The sequence below is a fragment of the Onychostruthus taczanowskii genome, unplaced genomic scaffold (genome assembly GCF_017590055.1).
Source record: "Onychostruthus taczanowskii isolate IOZ18803 unplaced genomic scaffold, ASM1759005v1 scaffold5, whole genome shotgun sequence".
In the NCBI taxonomy this organism is placed as follows: Eukaryota; Metazoa; Chordata; class Aves; order Passeriformes; family Passeridae; genus Onychostruthus; species Onychostruthus taczanowskii.
The window spans coordinates 18,888,900-18,911,221 of record NW_024502568.1 but is presented as its reverse complement, the minus strand read 5'-3'; the positions used below and the strand labels follow the sequence as shown (position 1 = coordinate 18,911,221).

The window sequence follows — 22,322 nt, the reverse complement described above, 5'->3', positions numbered from 1 at the left end:
CCTGCTGGGGACTTCAATCCCCAGTTCCTGGCCTGACCACGGAAAGCCCACCCAGCTCTGCCCATCAGTCCCACCCCTGCCATGGGGAGCACAACCTTTCACTACACCGGGGTGCACTAGGCCAAGGTTTTACCAAACTGGACATGAAAATCTGGTTTTTGATAAAATTTAGATAAAATTCATGAGAATAGTCAAAAGCTAATTGAAAGTGGTACAAGCAAACAGGGCTGCAGAAGAGGAAATGTCACCATATCCTTTTCAGGGATATTCCACTTGTATTTGCTGAAAAAACAGATCCACAACCGGCCAGTGCTGCCGTGTCCTGGAGCGGGGGCAGCAGCCCCGGCCACTCCGACCATCCCAACTGGGAACACCCCCTGGGCTGGCCCATCCAGCCAATTCCCTCCCACACAGAAGGAAACGCAGGGAGCACAGCCAGGTAAACATTTAAAATTTATTAAACTTTTTGGTCAAAAGAACTGAACAATTATGTACAACCCCACGGATCGGCTCGAGCGGGCGTTGGGAACGCGGTCGGATCAACGCTTCAGCGACCCCCCAGTTCCACATCTCCAAAGTGTCACAACCAACGAACAGCACAGGAGCGGCTGGACCGAGCCTTTCCCGGGAGAACCTCGGGCTTTGTCCTTCCCACCTTCCGGGGACCCAGCGGCTCGGGGGGCGGTACCGGGAGGGCGGGACGGCCACGGTTTGCTCTTGGGACTGGAACACGCCTTCGTTCCAGGGAAAACGGAGTGTAACCACTTGGGGCTGGCTGGGGGAAAGCTTGGGGCTCTGGGAAGGAGTTCCCGGGCTGCAGGCACCTGGCAGAGTGCAGCCTCTGGCTGCTGGGGGCTGCTGGACACGGCCCCGGGCTCATCCGGGGGAAGGGGATGCGATTTAGGCCTCTTTGGAAGAAAAAAAAAACAAAGAAAGAAACAGTACCTAAGGCTTAAAACAAGTGAGCAAGAGAGCTCCAGCAGCTGCTGGCCCGCCAGCCGGGGCCTCCCTGGGCAGCCCAGCCCGGAGTGGCTCTTGAACTGCAGTGGGAAATGCAAGATTCCACGCCAGATACTTAAAATAAACTGTTCCCTTTGTGACAAATACTAAAAAGGTTAAAAACCATAACGCACGTCAGGTGTGTCTCTGCCTGAGGGTGAGATGCACCAGGAAGCCGCACGCTTACCCTCAGGGCAGAGAAGGTGTCCACGTTTCGGTTCCCTCCGTGCAAGGCCGACACTTGGTTAAGGCTGTGGATGTTTCTAGGACCCTTTCCATCTCCTGCTTGGCACACACAGAGCCTTTGACAACAAATCCAGTGCAACTCCAACTCTATGACAATGCCATGGAAACTCTAAATTCAGAATCTGAAATACTACACAAAAAAGTTTGGATTAGTCTGCCAAAAACTTGGTGTTTTGGGGCAAACCCTGTCAGAGGTGCCACCAGAACTGTTCTGCACCAGCTCAGGACATGCAATACAAAAAGTAGACTGAATACATCCCTCCAGCTCTAAGAACACGTTTGATAGGCTGTTATTTATTAAGTGGTTTCCACCAGAAGGTGTGGTTATAGGTACAGGTAAATAGCCATGGACACCTGCCTAGACCCCAGCTCAAGCCCTGCTCCGAGGTCAGGCCCTGGCCCGGGCCCGAGGAGGAACGGACAGGCATCAAGCACGAGAAATGTTCTGAAAGGCCCAAATATTACAGCAGAGAGAGCGAGAGAGAGAAATTACATTTTTGTGACAACTTTTGCTTCTCAGGTGTTAAACTTTTTGGTCTATAAACTGGAAAGGAAGGCTCAGACATCAATAAATACATTTGTTTTGAGTGTTGGCCTCATTGAGCACTGTCCACCAATTCTGCCTCGGAGGGTCCTCCCCGAAAGCCGCGTGGATGCTCCCACCCCACCGAAGGCAGAACCACGCCAGGAACTCAAAGCCAGGCCAGATGCTCTCCGACAGCTCAAGGGAAGTAAGTGCATCAATGTTCCTCACTGACAGGACAACAAGGCCTTCTGTTACAGAAAAACAACTGAGCTGAACTATGTGAGACGAGACTCTGTCCGCGGGCAGCCATCCTTAGTTAACCTTTTCCTGGAATAAATACAAATTATTGGTGGCAGCTACAGCGATGATGTTCTCCATGGGGTGCCATGCTGTGTGCAGAATCTTCTTGTTGAAGTCCAGACTGTCGACGGTGATTTCATCCTTCTTCCTCTTGCCGGTTGTGCACACTTTGCGTGGCTTTAGGATGGCACGAGGCTTGCTGCTCTCCCGGGAGGCCTCCAGGGTGGTGTCCCGGCGCGTGTTCCGATCAAACGTCCGGAAGAAGTTGTTGTAAGATCCAGTCATGATTGTACTGGTTCGAGGAAAAGGAAGGCACACCTCGTTAGAAATAAAATCCACCCCTTCCTCTCGGTCAGACCTGTGACTGTCAGACCACGCTCATCAGCAGGCCATGGCATTCCATTCCTGTCCTCTCCAGTGGGCACCAGCTCCGTTCCTCTGGGACTTGAGCACTGCTTCCAGTGCACCACTTCTTCTAGCAGGTGCTCCCCTGGTGTCCCCTCCTGCCACTGGCACTCAGCTGCAGTGACACTTTGTTATGTGCATGTGAGCAAAGCAGGTTTTCCTGGTGTTCCTCTATCCCTTTGTCCCTTGTCAAGAGAAGTCAGACTGGTCTGGGCTGGAAGAGATCTTAAATCCCACCCAGTGCCACCCCTGCCATGGCAGGGACACCCTCCCCTGTCCCAGGTGCTCCTAGCTCCAGTGTCCAGCCTGGCCTTGGGCACTGCCAGGGATCCATTCCCAATTCCCAACATCCCATCCAGCCCTGCCCTCTGGCACTGGGAGCCATTCCCTGTGTCCCAGCACTCCAGGCCCTTGTAAATACTCTCCCCAGTTTCTTGGCTCCTTCAGGTACTGTGAGGCCACCCTGGAGCTTCTTCTCTCCAGGTGACCAGCCTTTCAGGAAGAGCCTGAATAGCCTCTCCCAGCAGAGCTGCTCCATCCTCTCATCATTTGGTGCCTCCTCTGGATTCTCTCCAGCAGCTCCAGGTCCCTCCTGTGCTGGGCTCTGCAGGTGGGGGCTCACCTGGGCACAGGGGCAGGAACAGCCCTGGCCATGCTGTTGGTATGAACTGCCTACTGCAGGGATTTGTGCCCTCACATTTGTGACCCGGTGCCATTGGCACGCCCCGCTCAGAGCAGCCAGCCCGGCCCAGCCCAGGCTGAGCCCCTGCCCAGGCTGAGCCCCTGCCAAGGCTGAGCCCCTGCCCAGGCTGGGCCCCTGCCCAAGCTGAGCCCCTGCCCAGGCTGGGCCCCTGCCCAGGCTGAGCCCCTGCCCAGGCTGAGCCCCTGCCCGGGCTGAGCCCCTGCCAAGGCTGGGCCCCTGCCCAGGCTGGGCCCCTGCCCAGGCTGAGCCCCTGCCAAGACTGAGCTCCTACCAAGGCTGAGCCCCTACCAATGCTGAGCCCCTGCCCGGGCTGAGTCCCTGCCCAGGCTGAGCCCCTACCAAGGCTGAGCCCCTGCCCGGGCTGAGTCCCTGCCCAGGCTGAGCCCCTACCAAGGCTGAGCCCCTACCAAGGCTGAGCCCCTGCCCAGGCTGAGCCCCTGCCCAGGCTGGGCCCCTGCCCAAGCTGAGCCCCTGCCCAGGCTGAGCCCCTGCCCAGGCTGCCCTGCCCCCCAGCCCTCACCTGTCGGAGCCGTTCCAGCAGCACTCGAACTTGTCGAAGATGCAGTCGTTCTCGTACAGGGAGCACAGCTTGCTGCGCAGGTACTCGTGCACCTGGGGACAGCGACACGCGTTGGACACGCACACGGGCACGGGGACAAAGGGACAGCTCAGCACACGGGGGGCTCTACCTGGTAGGTCTCCACGGGCCTGTTCTCCATGTTGAGGTCCCACACCTTGACAGACAGGTAGTCTCTTGTCATCATGTATCGCCCGCTGTGGCTGAATTTCACATCAGATATCGAGGATATTATTTCTGAAAAAAATGATCTGCTGCTAGGATCTTCAGGTTCCTCAAAAACTGCAGAGAGAACACACAGTTCCACATGAAACCAATGCCAGCTCTTATGGTTTCCATGTTTTCAGTACTGGAGAATTTTAAATCAGTGACCAGTTTATTTCTGAAGAAATTAGCTGTTAGACACTTCTCAGAAATAATCAGAAATAATCTCTTTTTTAGCACTGTGGTGCTCTAGATCACCAGACTGCCAGATGTCCATCTCCAACATTCAACTGGAGCACAGCACCAGCAAACCACAACTCACAGGTCTTGGGGATCAACCAGAGCAGCAAAGAGCAGTGGGTACTGTAACCATCACACCTGATCTACACATCAGCCACAACAGCAGCAGGTGGGCACAGCAGCGACCTGAACACCAGGAGGCCACTGAACCATGTCCTTTCCTTTAGCTCTGAACCACAGCTGTACTAAAACAAACCCTGCAATGTGAGCAGCTACATTTCCAGCACAGTTTGTGTGATTTTAGAGAGCAGATCAACACATGTGCTGCTTAAATCCACAAGTCAACCTCTGAAATCAGAGATCCCTGACCCAGGCTACTCAGATCTCCCTCATTTTTGGAAGACCCCTTGTAGCAGGATGTGAATCAGTCACAAGCAGTTAAAAATTAAGTGCTTTTCAGTGATTTAATGCAACACTGAACCAGATCAGTGGGATGGCCTTGCATTAGTCACTTCCCACCGCACAAGTATTTCCCTCTAGCCCCAAGGAAGGCCTCTCTGCACTGCAGGAAGCTGGCCTGGAAGTGTCCTTGTGGCAGGCACCCCCAGGGCTGGGCACACTGCTAGAGCTCAGCTGTGCCAGCAGGGACAGAACACGTGGCTGTGTGCAAGGCCCAGGCAGGATCCTCATGGCTTGCACAGCAAAGCTTTCTTTCCTGACCTGCTAATGCTTTGGTGGCTCAGCAGCTGAGGGAGCAGCCACCCTGCATCCCTGGAAACTTCCAGGGTGTATTCCTAGGGACTCATCCTATCCTAGCAGCTGCACTGGTCACAGGGGACAGGGATTCCGGCAGCAGCAGCCCAGTTTGCAATGCACAGAGGTGCAAGAGCTGCCCTGAACTGGCACAGGGTGAGCAGATACCTTGAAGGCAGCCAGCCTGAGCGTGGCAGGCAGACAGGTCTCACTGTGCCCGAAGCACTCGCTCCCGTCAGTTCATGAGGCACAGATGGGCAAAGAGCAGCCAGGTGGTGCCTCACGCTACACCTGTGCCCAGTGGTGGCCCAGAGCAAGGCAGCTGAGACCTGCCCAGCCCTCCCCAGCACTGCTGCCCGGGCGCTGCCCGGGAGCTCGGGACCACCACGGAGCAGCACGGCCAGAGGGCAGGATGGACAGAGGGAAGGAACGTGGGCAGGAAGGAGAGCAGGCAGGAAGGAGGGTGGGCGGGCAGGAGGGAAGGAAGGAAGGAAGGGGGGCAGGAAGGAAGGAAGTTTGATGTCCACGATGTCTGCCACAGCTGGTCAAGGCCTGCAACGCTTCACACCCGAGCCCCTCCGGCAGCTGATCAGTGACAGAGCTTAAAAATGCCAGCTAGGAAACTGGGGCAAGAGCTTCCTTCCCACCGCGTGTAAGGTACAGGAGCGGGGGACAGCCTGGAGAACGCTGGATTTGACAAGTCACAGAATCCCAGAATGGTCTGGGGTGGAAGGGACCAAACTGCTCCAAGCCCTGCCCAGCCTGGCCTTGGGCACTGCCAGGGATCCAGGGGCAGCCCCAGCTGCTCTGGGCACCCTGTGCCAGGGCTGTCCACCCTGCCAGGGAACAATTCCTTCCCAGTATCCCATCCAACCCTGCCCTCTGGCTCTGGGAAGCCATTCCCCTTTGGCCTGTCACCACATGCTCTTTTAAAAAGTGCCTCTCCAGCTTTCTCCGTCTCAAACCCCAGATGCTGGGCAATTTCAGACTCCTGGAGTGAAAGAATATCTCACAAGAATCAAAGTCCAGCAAGTCTCCTAAGCCTCCTTCTCAATGCTTCCTATTGCACACCAAATAAACCTCATCTCTTTACCTAAAGCTTTGGAAAACCTAACCTAAAACTTTAGAAACTGACCTATTTAGGCATCAGTACTCCTGCAACTTTTATTTTACTGCAGATTTGTCAATGTAAAGCACTCTGTTAGTTTTAGTTGCACAGGTTTGCAGAAAGATCTGAAAATTACCTCTGCAGTTAATGGCATCATTTGATATGAAAAAATATTGAGACCTGGTTTCAAGAGAAGTGTCACTTGTTTAAGAGACCACAAACTTTGAAAGAATTATCCACAGTAACAAAGGATCTACTGCTCACATCCAACAACTGTTATTTAAGCTGAATGAACTCCACAATTTTGGGATGCTCCCACAATTCCTCCTCAGAAACCAAACCCTCTCTAATGTTTCTACTGCCAGTTTTCCACTGGAGGCACGCTTGCCCTCAGCACCGACTGAGCATCCCAAAGCCTGCTTTCACTGCATTACACCTCCAGACTTCAGAATGCTCTTTTAAGCCCTGGCTTCAAACACCCACTCTAATTAGCAACACTGAAGTGATTCTCTTAAACACAGGCCCAGCTGAGCTGCACCCGCGGCGCAGAGGGCACCGAAGGATACTAAAGCTCCTGTTGGTGACCTCCAGGTGCCAGAGGTTGATGCGGAGGTCGTCGGCAGACAGGTACGTGGCGTAGTCGCTGTTGACAGAGATGGAGTTGATGTGGTAGGTGTGCGCATTGGCGAAGGTCCTGCGAGGGCTGGCCTCCACCATCAGGTCCATGGGCTTCAGTGTTGGCACCTGAGTGGGCACAGAGCACACGGGCTGGGCACAGCGTCACTGCTGACCCCCAGAGAGTCACTGCTGACCCCCACAGTCACCCAGCACAGGGTCACTGCTGACCCCCACAGTCACCCAGCACAGGGTCACTGCTGACCCCCAGAGTCACTGCTGACCCCCAGAGAGTTACTGCTGACCCCCACAGTCACCCAGCACAGGGTCACTGCTGACCCCCAGAGAGTCACTGCTGACCCCCAGAGAGTCACTGCTGACCCCCAGAGAGTCACTGCTGACCCCCACAGTCACCCAGCACAGGGTCACTGCTGACCCCCAGAGAGTCACTGCTGACCCCCAGAGAGTCCCTGCTGACCCCCAGAGAGTCACTGCTGACCCCCACAGTCACCCAGCACAGGGTCACTGCTGACCCCCACAGTCACCCACCACAGCGTCACTGCTGACCCCCAGAGAGTCACTGCTGACCCCCACAGTCACCCCGCACAGGGGGACTGCTGACCCCCACACGTCACCAAGCACAGGGTCACTGCTGACCCCCACACATCACCCAGCACAGGGTCACTGCTGACCCCCACACATCACCATGGCACAGTGACTGCTGACCCCCACATATCACCCAGCACAGGGTCACTGCTGACCCCCACACGTCACCAAGCACAGGGTCACTGCTGACCCCCACACATCACCCAGCACAGGGTCACTGCCTTAGGAAGGACCCTCCCGATTGAGTCCATTCCCCCAACACTGCTGAGGTCACCACTATCCCCTGTGTGCCACACATAGCCCCTCCAGGGATGGGGACTCTACCCCTCTGCCCTGGCCCACAAATCCAGCCTGTCCAGTTTCCCCTGCAGAGCTTCCTGCCCTCCAGCAGGTGCACATCCCACTCATCTTCCATCCTCTGTCAACTCAGAGGCTGCTCTCCATTTCCTCAGCCAGATCATCAATAAAGACCTTAAACAGAACTGGCGCCAACACTGAGCCCTGAACCCCACAGCTTGTTTGATGGCAATTAATTAATTGCACTGCACAGATTTCTGTATTGATTCAGTGACTAAACACTTCTGAAATCCACTGAGCACAAAAAATATTGAGAGCACATGGATGCTGACTTTGGACACTGCCAACAGGAAACCTCCCAGTCAAAGCCAGCCCTTGGTGCCTCACCCAACAGCACATGGGCTGTGTTTGTAAACAAACCCTTAGAAATGTCCCCAGACCTCAGGCTCAGGGTGCTCAGGAAACTGGCAAGAACAGACTCCATGAAAATTCCCAATTTGCTGACGAAGAGTCAGCAGGAATTCAGGCACACCCGGTGTCCTCTCCCACAGCCAGCCGAGCTCAGGGGTGCCCAAGGTAACCTGTCCTCATGGAACAAGGACTGATCCAGCCCAGAGCTCCCTGCCTGCCTTCCCCGTTTGGATCTCCCAGCCTGTTTACATCCAATTAACAACTACAATTAATCCGTTACTTTTGATCAGGCCACTGTCCTATCTCAGCAGAGTGCTCCCAGCCTGGCTGTGACAGTACAGGTGCACTAATGGCAAAGATCAGGAAGGGGACTTGGAAGTGCCATGGTCTCTGTAAAGTGCTGCTTCTCCTCCACAGCCAAGTCCCCATGAACATGGGCACTGTGTTCCTGTAACAAAACCTGCCAAAGCTCCTGGCACACTCTGGCTCTCCAAACCCACAGCATTTTTACACATGAAGGTACCAGGTGAGGCTTTTCCTCCAGGCAGCTTTTGTTCAGATCTGGCTCATCCATCAGCCCCTCTCCCAGGCTGCAGTGCCTGCAAGGGCTGCAGCCCAGAGCAGCAGCAAGTGCAGGGGACTGGCTGGAGAGGTTCCTGCTGCTGCTGCTCCCCCCGTGCAGGACAGTGCCTTAAGGAGCCCAAAGTGCCCCTCCAGTGCCCCAGCTGGTGCCTGCTCCAGCAGGGCAAGGCTGCAGAACCCAGAACTCCACCGGGACCTCCTTCTACCACTGTATCCTAAGGGATGTCCCTGGATTTAGCTGCTGTCATTGGAACTCTTAATCCAACCCTGGCTTGCACACACAGAGGCAGTGGATATCCTTTACCAACACATTTTGTACACCCAAAGCTTCTGTTCAATGTTCAGCTTGGGCAAAAGCAAGACAAACCCCCAAGAAATGCCTCCAGCTGAAGTCCCTGCCTGGAGGGGTGGCCTTGAGAGCAGTGAGAACCTCAGTTCTGCTCCTGCTGATGGTGGAACAACATGAAACCCCAGGAAAAACCTAATCCCACCTTTCATTTCTTGGGCTGCTGCTCCAAATGATCCCAAGTTTGGAGCACTAACCCTACCACTACAGCATCATGTCCAAGACTATTCCAGTAACATTAGGTTACTCAAATGCTTGGAACTTGCTCTAACAAACACACTTTTATCCAGCCACAGAATCCCCTATTCCAATTTTTGAGTCATCCTCTCAGAAATATAGTGTTATAATGATGGCAGTTTTCCTCAAGCCTTCCAGAGGAACTTCTTAAAAACAGTTATTATATCTAAGAACACGAAGTGTCTCCATTTTTTTCTGAAGGTTTTCAACGAGCCTGACACCAACACCATTTTTGATTTGCACATTTCAGTTTGGTAGCACAGAGACAGAGAAGAGCATGCAGAGAAATACAGGAACTCAAAGAGCAGAGACATACCCGTAGTTCTGTGACTCGGAAAGGCTCCCTAAGTCTTCCATCTTCATCTTTTAAGTTATAACCTTCGGCTCGTTTATCCCTTTCACTTATTTTCCATAGTTTAATAGTTTTATCTACAACCAAAAAATGCACATGCTTGAGAATGGATGGAATACAAAATCAAATCACTAAATATGGACTCAGCAGAGCAGACATGAGTGACCTGTCTGTGTTCCCCTGCACGCAGCATGGACCCTGACAGAGTTCTTTACCCACAACATGAGGTGCAGTTTGAATAAGATCCCAATTTGTGCCTGAGCAGTAAGGCCCTGTGCCCCCCACGCACCCAAGTGTCACTGCCTGGGGAGAGTTTCACACACCAATTACTCAAATTGCCCACTAAGCCCTGGATGATTAGCTGAATTGCATTAGGAGACCACTGCTAGGGACCAAACCCAACAAACACATGAACTCCTTGTATTAACTGTCCTAAAGGCAACCAGGTTTGTCCCAGGCACCTGCTCAGAGCCAGCCAAAGGCAGAGATCAGGATTTGCCCTACTCTTTGGGGCTCCAAAGGAATGCACTTGCCAGGTGTCACCAAAGAAGTGTTCCAAGGGCAGGCAGTGAGTGCACACCTGGCTCACCCAATGGTGAGATCCTTGGCTAACTGGAGCCAAGCCTCTCCTCCCCAAACTCCTGCAGAGCATTTCAGATGACACACTTTAAAGAATGCTTTATTAAGACTTCTATCTATTAAGACTTAACTGCACAGACCAGCAGACAGAAGTCACTCCTGCTTTTAGAATGTCACCATGACCTCATAAAGTGATCCAAACTGTTAGGAATAATGTATTCCTCTGATAATAAGAGCAAGTTTTTTCCACAGTATAGTTTAGGCAGGAAAATATCTTTAAGACATAATTCTAACTGTTCCCACTAACCCATGTACCCAGTTCTACAATTTCTTTCACAGAAGCTCCACGATGCACCAAAGCAAAACAGACCAAATATTCACACAGCCAACATTACAATCAAAACGTATTTTGCATGTAATTAGAGAAAACATTAAAACAACCCCAAAATATGTCAGAAAAAAAAAACCCCAAGTGTGTGGCAAGTGAGACAATATTCCAATGACAAAGCTCTTAATGCAAAAAAAAGGGCCCTTACCATTTGTAGACAGCAGGAAGTGAGCAGCATTCTGTTGTGGTAACCACCTAATTTTATTAATTTTTTCCTCAATTTCTAGACTTTTCAAGTAGTCAAACTCAGGCTCATGACTCTGGAAGGTACTGTAAACATTGTATTCTCCCCGAGCTAGAGGACGGCTTTTAGTCTGCAAGAAAAAGAGCATTTCTTGAGGCTGGTGGCACTGGGTCCCTCAGAAATGGCCCACACAAAACAACCACTAGAAACTGTCAATCAGAACATCAGCTTTTACAACAGCTCTTCAATTTTGAATCTTCAGTCTGTGATACTGTACCCAGTTCAGCATCAATACAGTGCACACAGCCCTTCCTCTTTAGAAATGGAAGTTTATGTATAAATATCTGTGCACCCTTCAGGCTTTGCTATTCTCATGTGGTGGGTGTGGGAGCAAGGAACAGAGAGCGAAGTCCCAAGCATAAATATCTGTGCACCCTCAGGCTTTGCTATTCTCATGTGGTGTGGGAGCAAGGAACAGAGAGCGAAGTCCCAAGGTTCCCCAGATTTGCATTATCAGATTTGAGGCAACTTGTTATCAGGCTTTCTGAGTAAGCTGGTGTCAGTGGTCTGTGCTGCAGAACAGCCCCAGGGGTGCAGTTTGCCTGCAGTGTCTCATGGCTGTGGAGTTTCCACGCTCTCACTGAACTCTCAGACTTTACATCATTTTACTCCCTACACGTCATTGACTTGTAAGAATTTTGGGCAGGTTCCTCTCACCTGACCCCATCCAGAAGTTCCCTGCACACAGAGTGAGCTGCCTTGGCACTGGTGCTTTCTATCTCACATTTGGCTGCAGTAACTGCTGCTTGCAAGTGAAGTCCAGTCCTATGAGCCCAGGGCATGATGCAGAGCATTCCAGGGTGCTTTCCCAAATCCCAAGTGTCTGGGGAACTGTATAACCACCCTAAGCTGTCACTGACCTAATTAACTGAATCTTAAATCCAAACTGGGTAAAAAATATGGTTATTATTTTAAGGTTCCAGCATTATACACTTACTTTAGATTCTTTCCTGCAATTTTGCACATGACAAAAGAAATGTCCTTCATTCCCAACTCTTCCCTCAGTTTCCATGTGTTCCCAAGGAGACAGCTGAATACTCCTGTGTGAACAGTCTGACCTGGGGTTTGTTTTTCCTTCTCTGAGGAAGTGCTGTGACAGGCAGGTCTTGCCTTATGGAACAACTGAGAGCCAGCCCATAACAGCCCCCCTCCACATCAGGCAAGTCCAAGATCCTGAGAAGTGCAGGATGTGCCTGAGGCACTTCTGACCTTATCTCTGGGCCTCAGCTAAGCCTCTGGGCACCCGAGTAAATGATGGATGAGCCCGGAGCCACGGGTGCAGCCAGGTAACATTTCAGCACTGCTGGCACCTCAGCACCCCAGAGCCTCCCAGTACAGCCAGAGAGGCACCTGTGGGGCAGGGCTGGGACCAGCAGCACAGTGAGCAGAAATGCAAAATACTGCCCAGGTATGTTCATTAACAGAGCATCATCTGAGCCCCACAAAGAGAGCAGAGGGGGTCTGCTGGAGAAATCCCACAGCACCTGAAGATCTGTAATATTCATGTACAGACAAGCTGAATTAAAATTCCATGATCAATTCTGGTAGTTCTGACCCAGGAGAATGCTCAAACCCTCAAATTCCCCTCATGTCCTCACAAAGGACAGAATATGCAGACACTGCTGAGAACTGCCATGTGGAATACTGACTTTTTAAAGAACACAATTCCAGATTCCTCCCAGACATGACAATTATTTTTCAGCACTTGGTGGACATTTCCCATCCCCACTGCTGCTTGGGATATCCCAGCTCAGGATGAACACACAGGAGCATTACAGCACTGTCACACAGCTGAACTCATGAAGAGGAGCTGTGAAAGTGCAGGAGGGACAGTGCTCCCAGCCTCCTGATGGGAAACACTCAAGTGTTTCTGGAGAAGTGGCTGTTCCCACTAGTTCTAAATCCTCAAACAATTTTAACGACCTTATCCTGTAGCCCTTGCAGCTTATTTCCTGAACTTCTTTTACATTCTCTCCCAAAGCATTGTGATTTATCCAGATCAGCCTGACCCACTGGAAAAATTCACGAGAAAGCCCAAATTCTGCAAAGCGATACTGAGGACACCAGGTACATATAAAGAGCTCACCTGAATTTTGGGGATTTTTTTTGGAAGGAGGGAGGGGAACCCTCACGAGACCAACTTACCAAGTGCAGCACAGGGCAGATACTTAGAACTTGTCTAACTTGGGGTTTTCTGAGAAAACTCTCCATTTAAACCTCAGGGCATGAACAGATGAAGTGAGACTGTGCAACACAAGAACAGTGTAGTAACAACACTTTTGTTTTTTGAGTCACTGACCTCTTGTTCCCTTTGAAATATAACCACTCTGCCACCTTTGTCTCCTGTTGCAAGAAGATCACCAGTGTAATTAAATTCAACTGTTGAAATTATATCAGCTGTAAAGAGAACAGAAATAAACCAGCACTGTAATGTGGAAAGCAAATCAAGGAGTTCCAAGACTTGAGCACAAAAAAATCATTACAACTTGTATTAATGCAATTTGACAAAAATCTTCATTTACATCCTCAAATGCAGCCATGCTTCAAAGTTTGACACACTTTTACTGACAAGCTAAAACACTTACTCATTCCTCAGTGCAGGCCTTTAGTCACCAGAGACACACTGGCTTAGGAACTCAAGGTGTGTGTGCTGCCTGTGAGCTGGAACACTGCAGTGTCCATGGGGCTATCCCGGCCCTGAGCCTCCCAAGGTGTGAGCTGGAACACTGCAGTGTCCATGGGGCTATCCCGGCCCTGAGCCTCCCAAGGTGTGAGCTGGAACACTGCAGTGTCCATGGGGCTATCCCGGCCCTGAGCCTCCCAAGGTGTGAGCTGGAACACTGCAGTGTCCATGGGGCTATCCCGGCCCTGAGCCTCCCAAGGTGTGAGCTGGAACACTGCAGTGTCCATGGGGCTATCCCGGCCCTGAGCCTCCCAAGGTGTGAGCTGGAACACTGCAGTGTCCATGGGGCTATCCCGGCCCTGAGCCTCCCAAGGTGTGAGCTGGAACACTGCAGTGTCCATGGGGCTATCCCGGCCCTGAGCCTCCCAAGGTGTGAGCTGGAACACTGCAGTGTCCATGGGGCTATCCCGGCCCTGAGCCTCCCAAGGTGTGAGCTGGAACACTGCAGTGTCCATGGGGCTATCCCGGCCCTGAGCCTCCCAAGGTGTGAGCTGGAACACTGCAGTGTCCATGGGGCTATCCCGGCCCTGAGCCTCCCAAGGTGTGAGCTGGAACACTGCAGTGTCCATGGGGCTATCCCGGCCCTGAGCCTCCCAAGGTGTGAGCTGGAACACTGCAGTGTCCATGGGGCTATCCCGGCCCTGAGCCTCCCAAGGTGTGAGCTGGAACACTGCAGTGTCCATGGGGCTATCCCGGCCCTGAGCCTCCCAAGGTGTGAGCTGGAACACTGCAGTGTCCATGGGGCTATCCCGGCCCTGAGCCTCCCAAGGTGTGAGCTGGAACACTGCAGTGTCCATGGGGATATCCCTGCCCTGAGCCTCCCCCAGGGACCCCAAGCCAAGCACTCAGGGTGTTGTGATAAGGCACAAAATGATGACACAGACACTGCTGCTCTCGAGGGGAACAAAAAAGAAACTATTTTCCCAGGGATCCCACCCCAGTGTGTGCATCCTGCCAGGTGTGCTGCTCCCACCTGCAGCGTGCCCTGATCCAGGTGAGGCTAAGGCACACCTGCCTTTCCCAAGCCAAGCACTCAGGGAGTCAGTAACTTCAGGAGCCTGGAACAGGCAGCTCTTATGAAAAAATGTAAAACGTAAGTTATTTACAGAACTGTGTGTGAAAAAGTTTGTTGAAAGAATGTAAATATCAGAAAGCTTAACAAAGTCTTACAAAATCAGAGCGACATCAGGGAGTCAGTAACTTCAGGAGCCTGGAACAGGCAGCTCTGCTCGGCCAAAGGGACAAAACAGAAACAAAATTCTTCAGCTGAGCTTCCTGAAGCAGCTCCCTGCAGAATCATCAGCGAGGAACACACATGGAAGCAGGAGAGCAAAGGAAAAGCCCTCAGGACCTGCAGTGCCCTGGGGCCTGGAGAGAGGCCAGTGCTTATCCCCCAGAGCAGCCCCAGTCCCTCTGGGAGGTGGCAATAAAGGAATAATTGCCACTGAACAACCCCAGCCACGGGGAGGTGAGATAAGGAGCTGGAAATGTCTGTCCTGGGGCTGGGGCAGATGGTAACAAACAAAGCACTCAGCAAACACTGCTCCTGCTGGGCCTGCTCACATCAAATATTGCATTTATGATGCAGATAGCAAAATTCTGAGGTTTGAAGTGTATCCTATCAATTAGTTCCAGAGTATGCAATTGGAGACTCCCTGGAAACTCCTTTCCTGTATTGATCTTGATGTGCTATCTTTGAAATTCCTTTCAATAATGCCCCACTCTCATGAGGAAGGTGATTAGAAACACTAACCAGTTTTCTCAATATAAATTCATTTTTCATCTTTTATCAATGATGCCCTTAAAAGTTGTTTCCTAGTACAGAGAGATAATGATTTACCTTCTTGGATTAAAAAAATATTATTTAGAACAACTAAATAAGTGAGTAAATATAATCTTTCTACAGATTTATGCCAGCCTTCAATATCACATTACTAACCAGCTTTCGGACAGATCCAATTTTGCAGTCACCTTTCTTTAAAGGGAATTACTAGTCAATTATCAGTTATTATTAATTATACACAGGGATTTTAGAAGACACTCTGGAGAAGCAGTAAACCAAGGAAAAAGAAACAAACTGAGAAGGTAAGCAATCAGTGAAGTGACTTCACTGAAAATTTTATGACATTTTCAGTACTCAGATAGGAAGAAGTCCTTGAGTTATGAAAGTTTATTAGCAGCAAAACTAATATTCCACTACCACCCCCACCTGCAAGCCCTTCTAGCAAGGATCCCTTTCACCCTTGGAGACTCAGGAATAGCAGCAGGAATAAATGCCTCCTTAGCACATACAATTCTTTCAAAGTCACAAAAGCTACTTTTTCATTTTGTTTTAGAAAAGGAACAAGTTGTTATCAGCTTCTGCCATTTTTTACTGGAGTATTCACACAATTATTTGCTCAAAATAAGTTGTGCATCATTTTTGTTTCCCGAAAATGGCTGACACAGCCTTTATTCCCCAGCACTGCTACCCAGACAAACAGGATCTTGGGTGGAAACGCACCAGAACACAGACACTATCCAAATTCCATGGCTTCAAATGAGAAATGCAGGGAGAGGAGGGGAAAGATGCACTGAAAGAGTCTGTCACCAACATGCTCTAGGGAACAGGGAACGAGGGGGGCACAGCAGGACAAAAATAGAGAAGCTTCCTTCAAATATTTTCTAAGTTACGAAATTTGGAATATGAGCAAATACCTGCTTTAATAGCCTTGCACTTGTTTTATCCATAAAAGTATGAATTATAAAGTTTTCCCTACAGGCATGTTTAATTGAAGCAGATCAATCCCCCAAATCATTCCACCCACTATCCTCAGCACTCTACCATCTCAAAGCAGGTGAAATAAAAAAAATATTCCAAGACTCCAAGTAAAGCACAGAATGAGTTCCAAACCATCCCTGTTCTGCTCAACACTTCACCCACCTACATTTGCTCTTCACCTCCAAGTCAGCTTCAAACTTTTAGGAAAGAACAAAGCAAACCTCTGCAGGCTCTTCATCATTGCATTAACTCTGGGATTTCTAGGCTTTTTTGTTAGATGTCATAACTGCTTCTCAGGTATACAAGCACCAGTCTTATCCCCCCTGCCTTACTTTAAGCCTCTTCTCCATGCCAGCAGAGTAAATCCCAATGGAATGTGGGGAAGGGTGAGCAAAGCCAAACCAGGGTGATATCTGCTCATGGACAGCACCCCAAGGCTCTCTTCTCAGGTACTGCTTTTCTAGAAACAGAGGTTTGTCCAGCTGTCCCCGTGGGGCTGGGACTTGCTCTGCACTCATGTAAATCCCCCTCCTGTACCCAGGGAGGGCAGCAATCCCTGGGACTTCACAGTAACATACAAGGCTGGCAATATTTCTTTCCAGACAAGAAGAATTCATGTTTAGCCTCACTTCTGGAAATGAGTTCCAACTTGGTTACACTGCATTCAGAGGAGAAACTCCGAGCTGTTCTCACAGCTGGTGTATTAAAAGGATTGCTGGCAACTGCACTGTGATTCTGTAGTACCCCCAAATTTAAGAGCACTGATCACTTCCATGGGTAGGAAACATCATCCCAACACATGAGAGGCCACAAATCCAGCTCTGCAGTGATGTGGTGAGCCCACTGCCTGCCTCAGGACAGCCCTGTGAGCCCTGACAGATGTGTCAAAGCTCAGTTTGAGTGCTCCCAGCCTTTCACCATCTCTGCTGAGTGCGAACCTTCCTACAAACAACTCCTGCCAGAGTTCTGGGAAGTTCACAGCCTCCACAGCCTCCTGGGCAAGCTCTGCTGCAGTGAAGGGAGCTGGGGTGGCAGAGACCAGCTTTTGTTAGGATTTGGAGACGACAGCAAGCTTATACCTGCAAACTAACTTAATCCCCCCAGGATTCATCCTGAGTATTTCTGATACCAGTATCAACGCCCGGGCTCTCAGCTGAGGTAATGGAGAATGCAAAGAGATCCACAACATCTACATCAGGTGCCTAAAATTAGCTCCTGTGAACTTTTCCTCTCTAAGCTGGCTGGGCATTGCTGCTCTGGTTAAAACCCAAAGCTGAAAACATGGAGTTACCTGATGGCTCACCCAGGAGAGAAGGAATTTGCAGCTGCAGCTCGCATTCAGGACCAACACTAATGAGACATGGTCAGCACCAGGGCCTCTCATCCTGAGCTGCTCAGGGCCTTTTGTCACAAACTCACTCTTCAGACTTATAGTGAAAAGGAACCAAACACTCACAGCTCTCTAACAGCACCTAAAAAGGAGGCTGTCCCAGCTTCCAGGGCATTTTAACCTAGAATTTTCCAAATATGTAATGGACATTGTACCACTTCAGCACACAGCCTGAACAATGCTTGCCTGCAAACGTGGCTCTTGTCCTGCTCCCTGTGTGTGAATGCACAGCCCCATTTCCCATGACCCATCCTGGAACCAAAGCAGGAACTTCTTAAGGCCCAGGGAAACCTGTGCAGAGGCTCCTGCTCTGAGAGGAAATGGCTGACTGGCCTGCAGGCAGATGGATGGCACGGACTGTAGGGAGACTGCCAGGGGGAGCTGAGCACAGGGAGTGTTTCTGTGGCTGTGATCAAGCACAGAGCTGACACACCTTTCCCTCCAACACTGTTATCCTAACAAGCTGGAGCTATCCCGTGGCTGGACAAAGCTGTGGGAGGCACTGTGTGGTCTCCCACAGCAGCTGGGAAGCAAGCAGAGAGTGCAGAAGGGATCAGCACAGGTAATGTGCTCCTACATCAACTCAGAGAGCAGACACTGGGATCTCCCTGGAATGCTGTGCTGAACTGTGGGACACGACATCACAAGGAACACAACTCTCTTTGCAGTACACAGGGACAACACACCATTCTGAGGGACCACAGGTGACAAACGTGGGCAGTGAGAACAGCAAGGAGCCATCACTTCAGAGCAACTCAGGAAACACTCCTCAAATAAAAGATATAATAGGAACAAATAAGATCAGTCAAAAAAACAGAGAGCCCCTTTAGAAGGAAGAGATTATAAAAAAAAAATGAAGCAATTTAGAGACCAGCACCTGCTAAAGAGCAAATCATATAAAAATGTTTAAAATCCAAAATCCTATTGTAGCTTAACGAGTTCCAGAGGCACAGGGCCTCAGAACTGCTTGTCACTGACCTGCAGTAACTGCACTTCCCCAGCACCCCCATGGGTATGCAGCTGCACGGAAGGCTCTGGGGTGGGCAAAGGGAAGCAGGGTGTGAAGTCAGTCAGCTGCCCAGCTGGGATGGCTGCTGGCAGCACCCTGCTCCACCCTCCTCGTGCTGGGCAGGCAGGCAGCGCTGCCACTGCAGCACTCTGACTCCAGCAGCCACTTCTGCCCCTCAGCCTCTCCCTGTCCGTGTCACTGACTTGCTTCCAGGTGAAGGAGGGCTGTCCCCTACAGCTGCAGGACAGTCAGTGGAACAGAGGGGGCCACCCTGCAGTGGGGAGGGACCGACTGCTCTTGCTGTCACTGCTCCTAAAGTGCTGTTTCTTAACAGCTGATAGAGATCACAATTGTACTGAAACATGAGCCAAACTTTACAGCTGCCAATATACATACACATCCAAGTTACTCAATCACCTATTTTTCAGAATATGCCTACTTATATACTCAATTTGTACACTTCCACTTTTAGGATTTCTTTGAAGAGTTACCACAGGAATGAGTTGTACCAGAAATCAGGAGAATAAGGCAAAGGGGTAAAGTCCTGCTCACACCAAACTTCTCCCAGCTTACACCACTAAATGCTCTGCCAACCTAAAGTATTTGTAAGGTCTAACCATTTTTTAGGCCCTAATACTCAAATCACTTGTGAAATTGGCTTCAACTGCCTTTAGGCACCTGGCAAGGCTTAACTTAGTCAGAAATAACTCTGCTTTTGGGACTACCTGAAGTCCTTGAACAGATTTAAGGTAAAGCAAGAGCAGGGCACGGCCAGGCGGGAAGCAAAGCTCTGTGAGGTCAGTGCTGCTGCTGACAGGCCACGGCAGACTCCAAACATCTTGTCTGGAGCTGTGTGGGAAAGCCTGCCAGCTCCTGCGTCCTGGATGCCTGGAGCTGAGCCACCTGGCTCCGGGAGGAGCGCCGAGCGGTGTGGACGGACGGACGGACAGCCTCAGGGACGGCACAGCAGCCCAGAGCCGAGGCTCACGGCACACAGCGCTCCCTCACGCAGCTCAGCCTGCTTTCCAGCAACGCAGCCAGACCGTGAGCTGGCACTGGGAGGCCAGGCTCTGAACGACATCCCAAAAAAGCTGCCTTCTGATTTGGGCTGCGCAGAGCTGTCTGTGCCAGCGCAGGGAAAGCCAGAGCAGCGTGGCACAAAGAGAAGCAGCAAAGCCAGAGCTCAGTTCCACGGATGTGCCTGCAGAGCTTGCCCTGCCTTCCCTACGAGCCATGAGAAATTCTGGAGGCTGTTCCTCAGATTCGTGACATAATCCGGTACTCTTCGTGCAAATCTACTGCCTCGGTATTATTTTTTAACCTTTGGAAGACTAATTCCAGTAAGCCCTCTCCTACTGGAAGTGTATTTAATTAATTCATGCTATTGTTAGTTTTTTCTAAGTAGCTCATTGTGATGGTTTTGGGTGTAGTTCTATCAGGAGTTCATAAAAGTCTTAACATCATAAGAAAATAAAATTTTTCTTTCAGTTGAAGCTTTCACACCTTCTCATCCTTCAAAAAAATAGTGGGTTTTGTCATTTTTCATTAGGCTTTTCCCTCTGCAGGGACAAATCCAGTGGCTCCCACTGCTCACACAGGAAGACTTGCACTAATTCCTGTATTCCCACTACTCAAATTGCTTTGTAGTGCATTCCCACTTACAACTCTGCAACTGATATTCACTGCTTATTCAAACTCTTCACCATTCACAAGCTACATCTTACCAAAGCTTCACATTTCATCAAAATATAATGATGGAACCCAGCCTGGTTTGGGTTGGAAGGAACCCCAAAGCCCACCCAGTGCCACCCCTGCCACGGCAGGGACACCTTCCCCTGTCCCAGGCTGCTCCAGCCTGGCCTTGGACACTTCCAGGGATCCAGGGGCAGCCACAGCTGCCCTGGGTAACCCTAAGGCTTCAGGGAGGGCAAAGAGGCATCTGAGGTCCTGCTCACAGCAAAGCACTGGCTTTCAAGGACAAACCCAGCCCAAACCCAGCCTACAGCCCACCTTCTGCCCCTCTGCAGCACAAGTGTCACCTCCAGGCATGACCGGTGACTTAGGGTGACAGCAAACAGCTCTGTAATCACTAGTCCCCTACCTTCTAGTTCTTACAGAAAAAAGACATTATTAAAGCTTGCAACCAATCCTGCACCTCCTTTCATGCAACTGAACCAGACATCAGAGCTGTACTTCTCCTGCAAGAGTTTTTTTAAAGCACAAAACCATGTGTGAATTTCCTTTAAGAACAGGGGAATAGCCAAAGTGAATTCCTGAACCTCACATGAGAATGTCTTGCAACAACTTCTAAAGAACATCTCTAAATCACTTGTAGCTGTACTCAGGATTACAGACTAATATATTTTTATCAGATGGTGGTTGTTTTTGCTCCTTGTGTTCTGCTTCCTGGCAAACTGCTGAGGTGTGTGACCCAGCACCTAACAGGCAGCAAAAGCACAAGGAGAGCTGGCTGAAGTGATGGTAACAAGGGACGTCTCAGTTTGGCAGGACAGTCAATCAATACCAGTCACTGTCTGGAGAATTTAGAAAAAAAACAAAGTTTATTTCTTGGATCATTAACTGGAGATACAGCACTGCATCTACAAGTGGTCATGGATTAGATGCAGAACATCTGGCCCACGGGAATTTGGGCATACCTGTACATTATTCAATAAACAGATTTACACTTTACTTGCTCCCCCCAAAAAAACCCAGCCTCCTAAAATGGACAATTTTGAACATGCAAAACAAATTCAACACTGAAATCATGGAAGTGATAAAGTCTCTGGCAGCATTTGTAGTCTCTATTTAGAAAGAAAGAAAGGTCTTTCTACAAAAAAAGCAGCCCAAGAATTACAAGTTCCATGAGCAATCAGTGCAAGTTTTGGAGTCATGTGGTTAACACTAACAGCAAAATTATAACACAATCTTTAATTAGCTTTGTTTTCAAATTGTGATTGTTGCCATCCCTAATATTAAATCTTTCCCTCAATCTCTGTTTTACCCTCCAGTCCTCCTCCCTGAATCCAACTGAACTTTTCTGTTTAGAGAAGTCCTGTCCAGCCCTTTAGAAAATCCATATTCAATAAGTGATGGATTACCCTGGTCTTTCAGAAACGGTCAGACTGAACAGAGCCCTTCTCTTTCTGACACAGAGACTGAACAGAGGTCAGGGATTAGTCACCGAGCAAAGGCAAGGCACGGACAAGACAAAGAGGAGACAGTGATTTTCTGTATTAATGACCCACTTAGGAAAATCCAGCTGCCAATCTAACACAGCCACTTGTCCCAGTGTTTGTGATGAAGCCAGACACCTGAGAAACAACTACAGAATGTAAAATGTATGTTAGAAGTGCACTGTAAAAGAAAGGATTTTCTGGTAAAGTTGCCTGGCTGAGCAGTTTCAACTCTTGAATAAACTTCTAAGAAAATCCAGCAAAACACTCTGCATGGAATAGGCTGGAGAGCAACTTCATGGTGCCCTCCTCCTCCAGAGAGCTGATTTTTCACAAAATGGACTAAAAATTGACAGCAGTAGCAAGTTTGCACTGTCACAAAATGTATGTGCAATTCAAAGGCTATTTCAAGGCAACAGTTGTCCATCAAGCAGGTTTAGATGTGCAGTTTGGTAACAGAGGATTTAAAAGATGGTAATGAGTAAATATGTCCCTAAATGAGGCCCAAAATCTAGCCATGTATTTGTACTAGGAAATTAAATTTGGGCAGTTATCAGCAAAAAAATAGCTTATTTTTTATATTTA

At 50.0% G+C, this 22,322-nt stretch overlaps 1 protein-coding gene across 1 annotated transcript; it reads right to left on the bottom strand.

Annotated features, from left to right (window-relative positions):
* Positions 1 to 440: 440 nt before the first annotated feature.
* On the bottom strand, positions 441 to 13,258 carry PPP2R2D (protein phosphatase 2 regulatory subunit Bdelta). The gene is made up of 9 exons (XM_041415573.1): positions 13,241 to 13,258; positions 13,018 to 13,143; positions 10,623 to 10,788; positions 9,472 to 9,584; positions 6,628 to 6,805; positions 5,455 to 5,485; positions 3,869 to 4,079; positions 3,700 to 3,791; positions 441 to 2,363 (listed from the first exon to the last, which is right to left on the bottom strand). The coding sequence occupies exons 1-9, from the start codon at positions 13,256 to 13,258 to the stop codon at positions 2,084 to 2,086; spliced, it is 1,215 nt and encodes a 404-aa protein (XP_041271507.1). The 3' UTR covers positions 441 to 2,083.
* Between the last annotated feature and the right edge of the window lie 9,064 nt (positions 13,259 to 22,322).

Coding starts and splice junctions, on each gene's coding strand:
- PPP2R2D (XM_041415573.1), bottom strand. Junction 4,080..5,454: donor ATCAAACTTCCTTCCTTCCT/GCCCCCCTTCCT, acceptor AAACCATAAGAG/CTGGCATTGGTTTCATGTGG. Junction 2,364..3,699: donor TGCTGGAACGGCTCCGACAG/GTGAGGGCTGGG, acceptor TCCTCGAACCAG/TACAATCATGACTGGATCTT.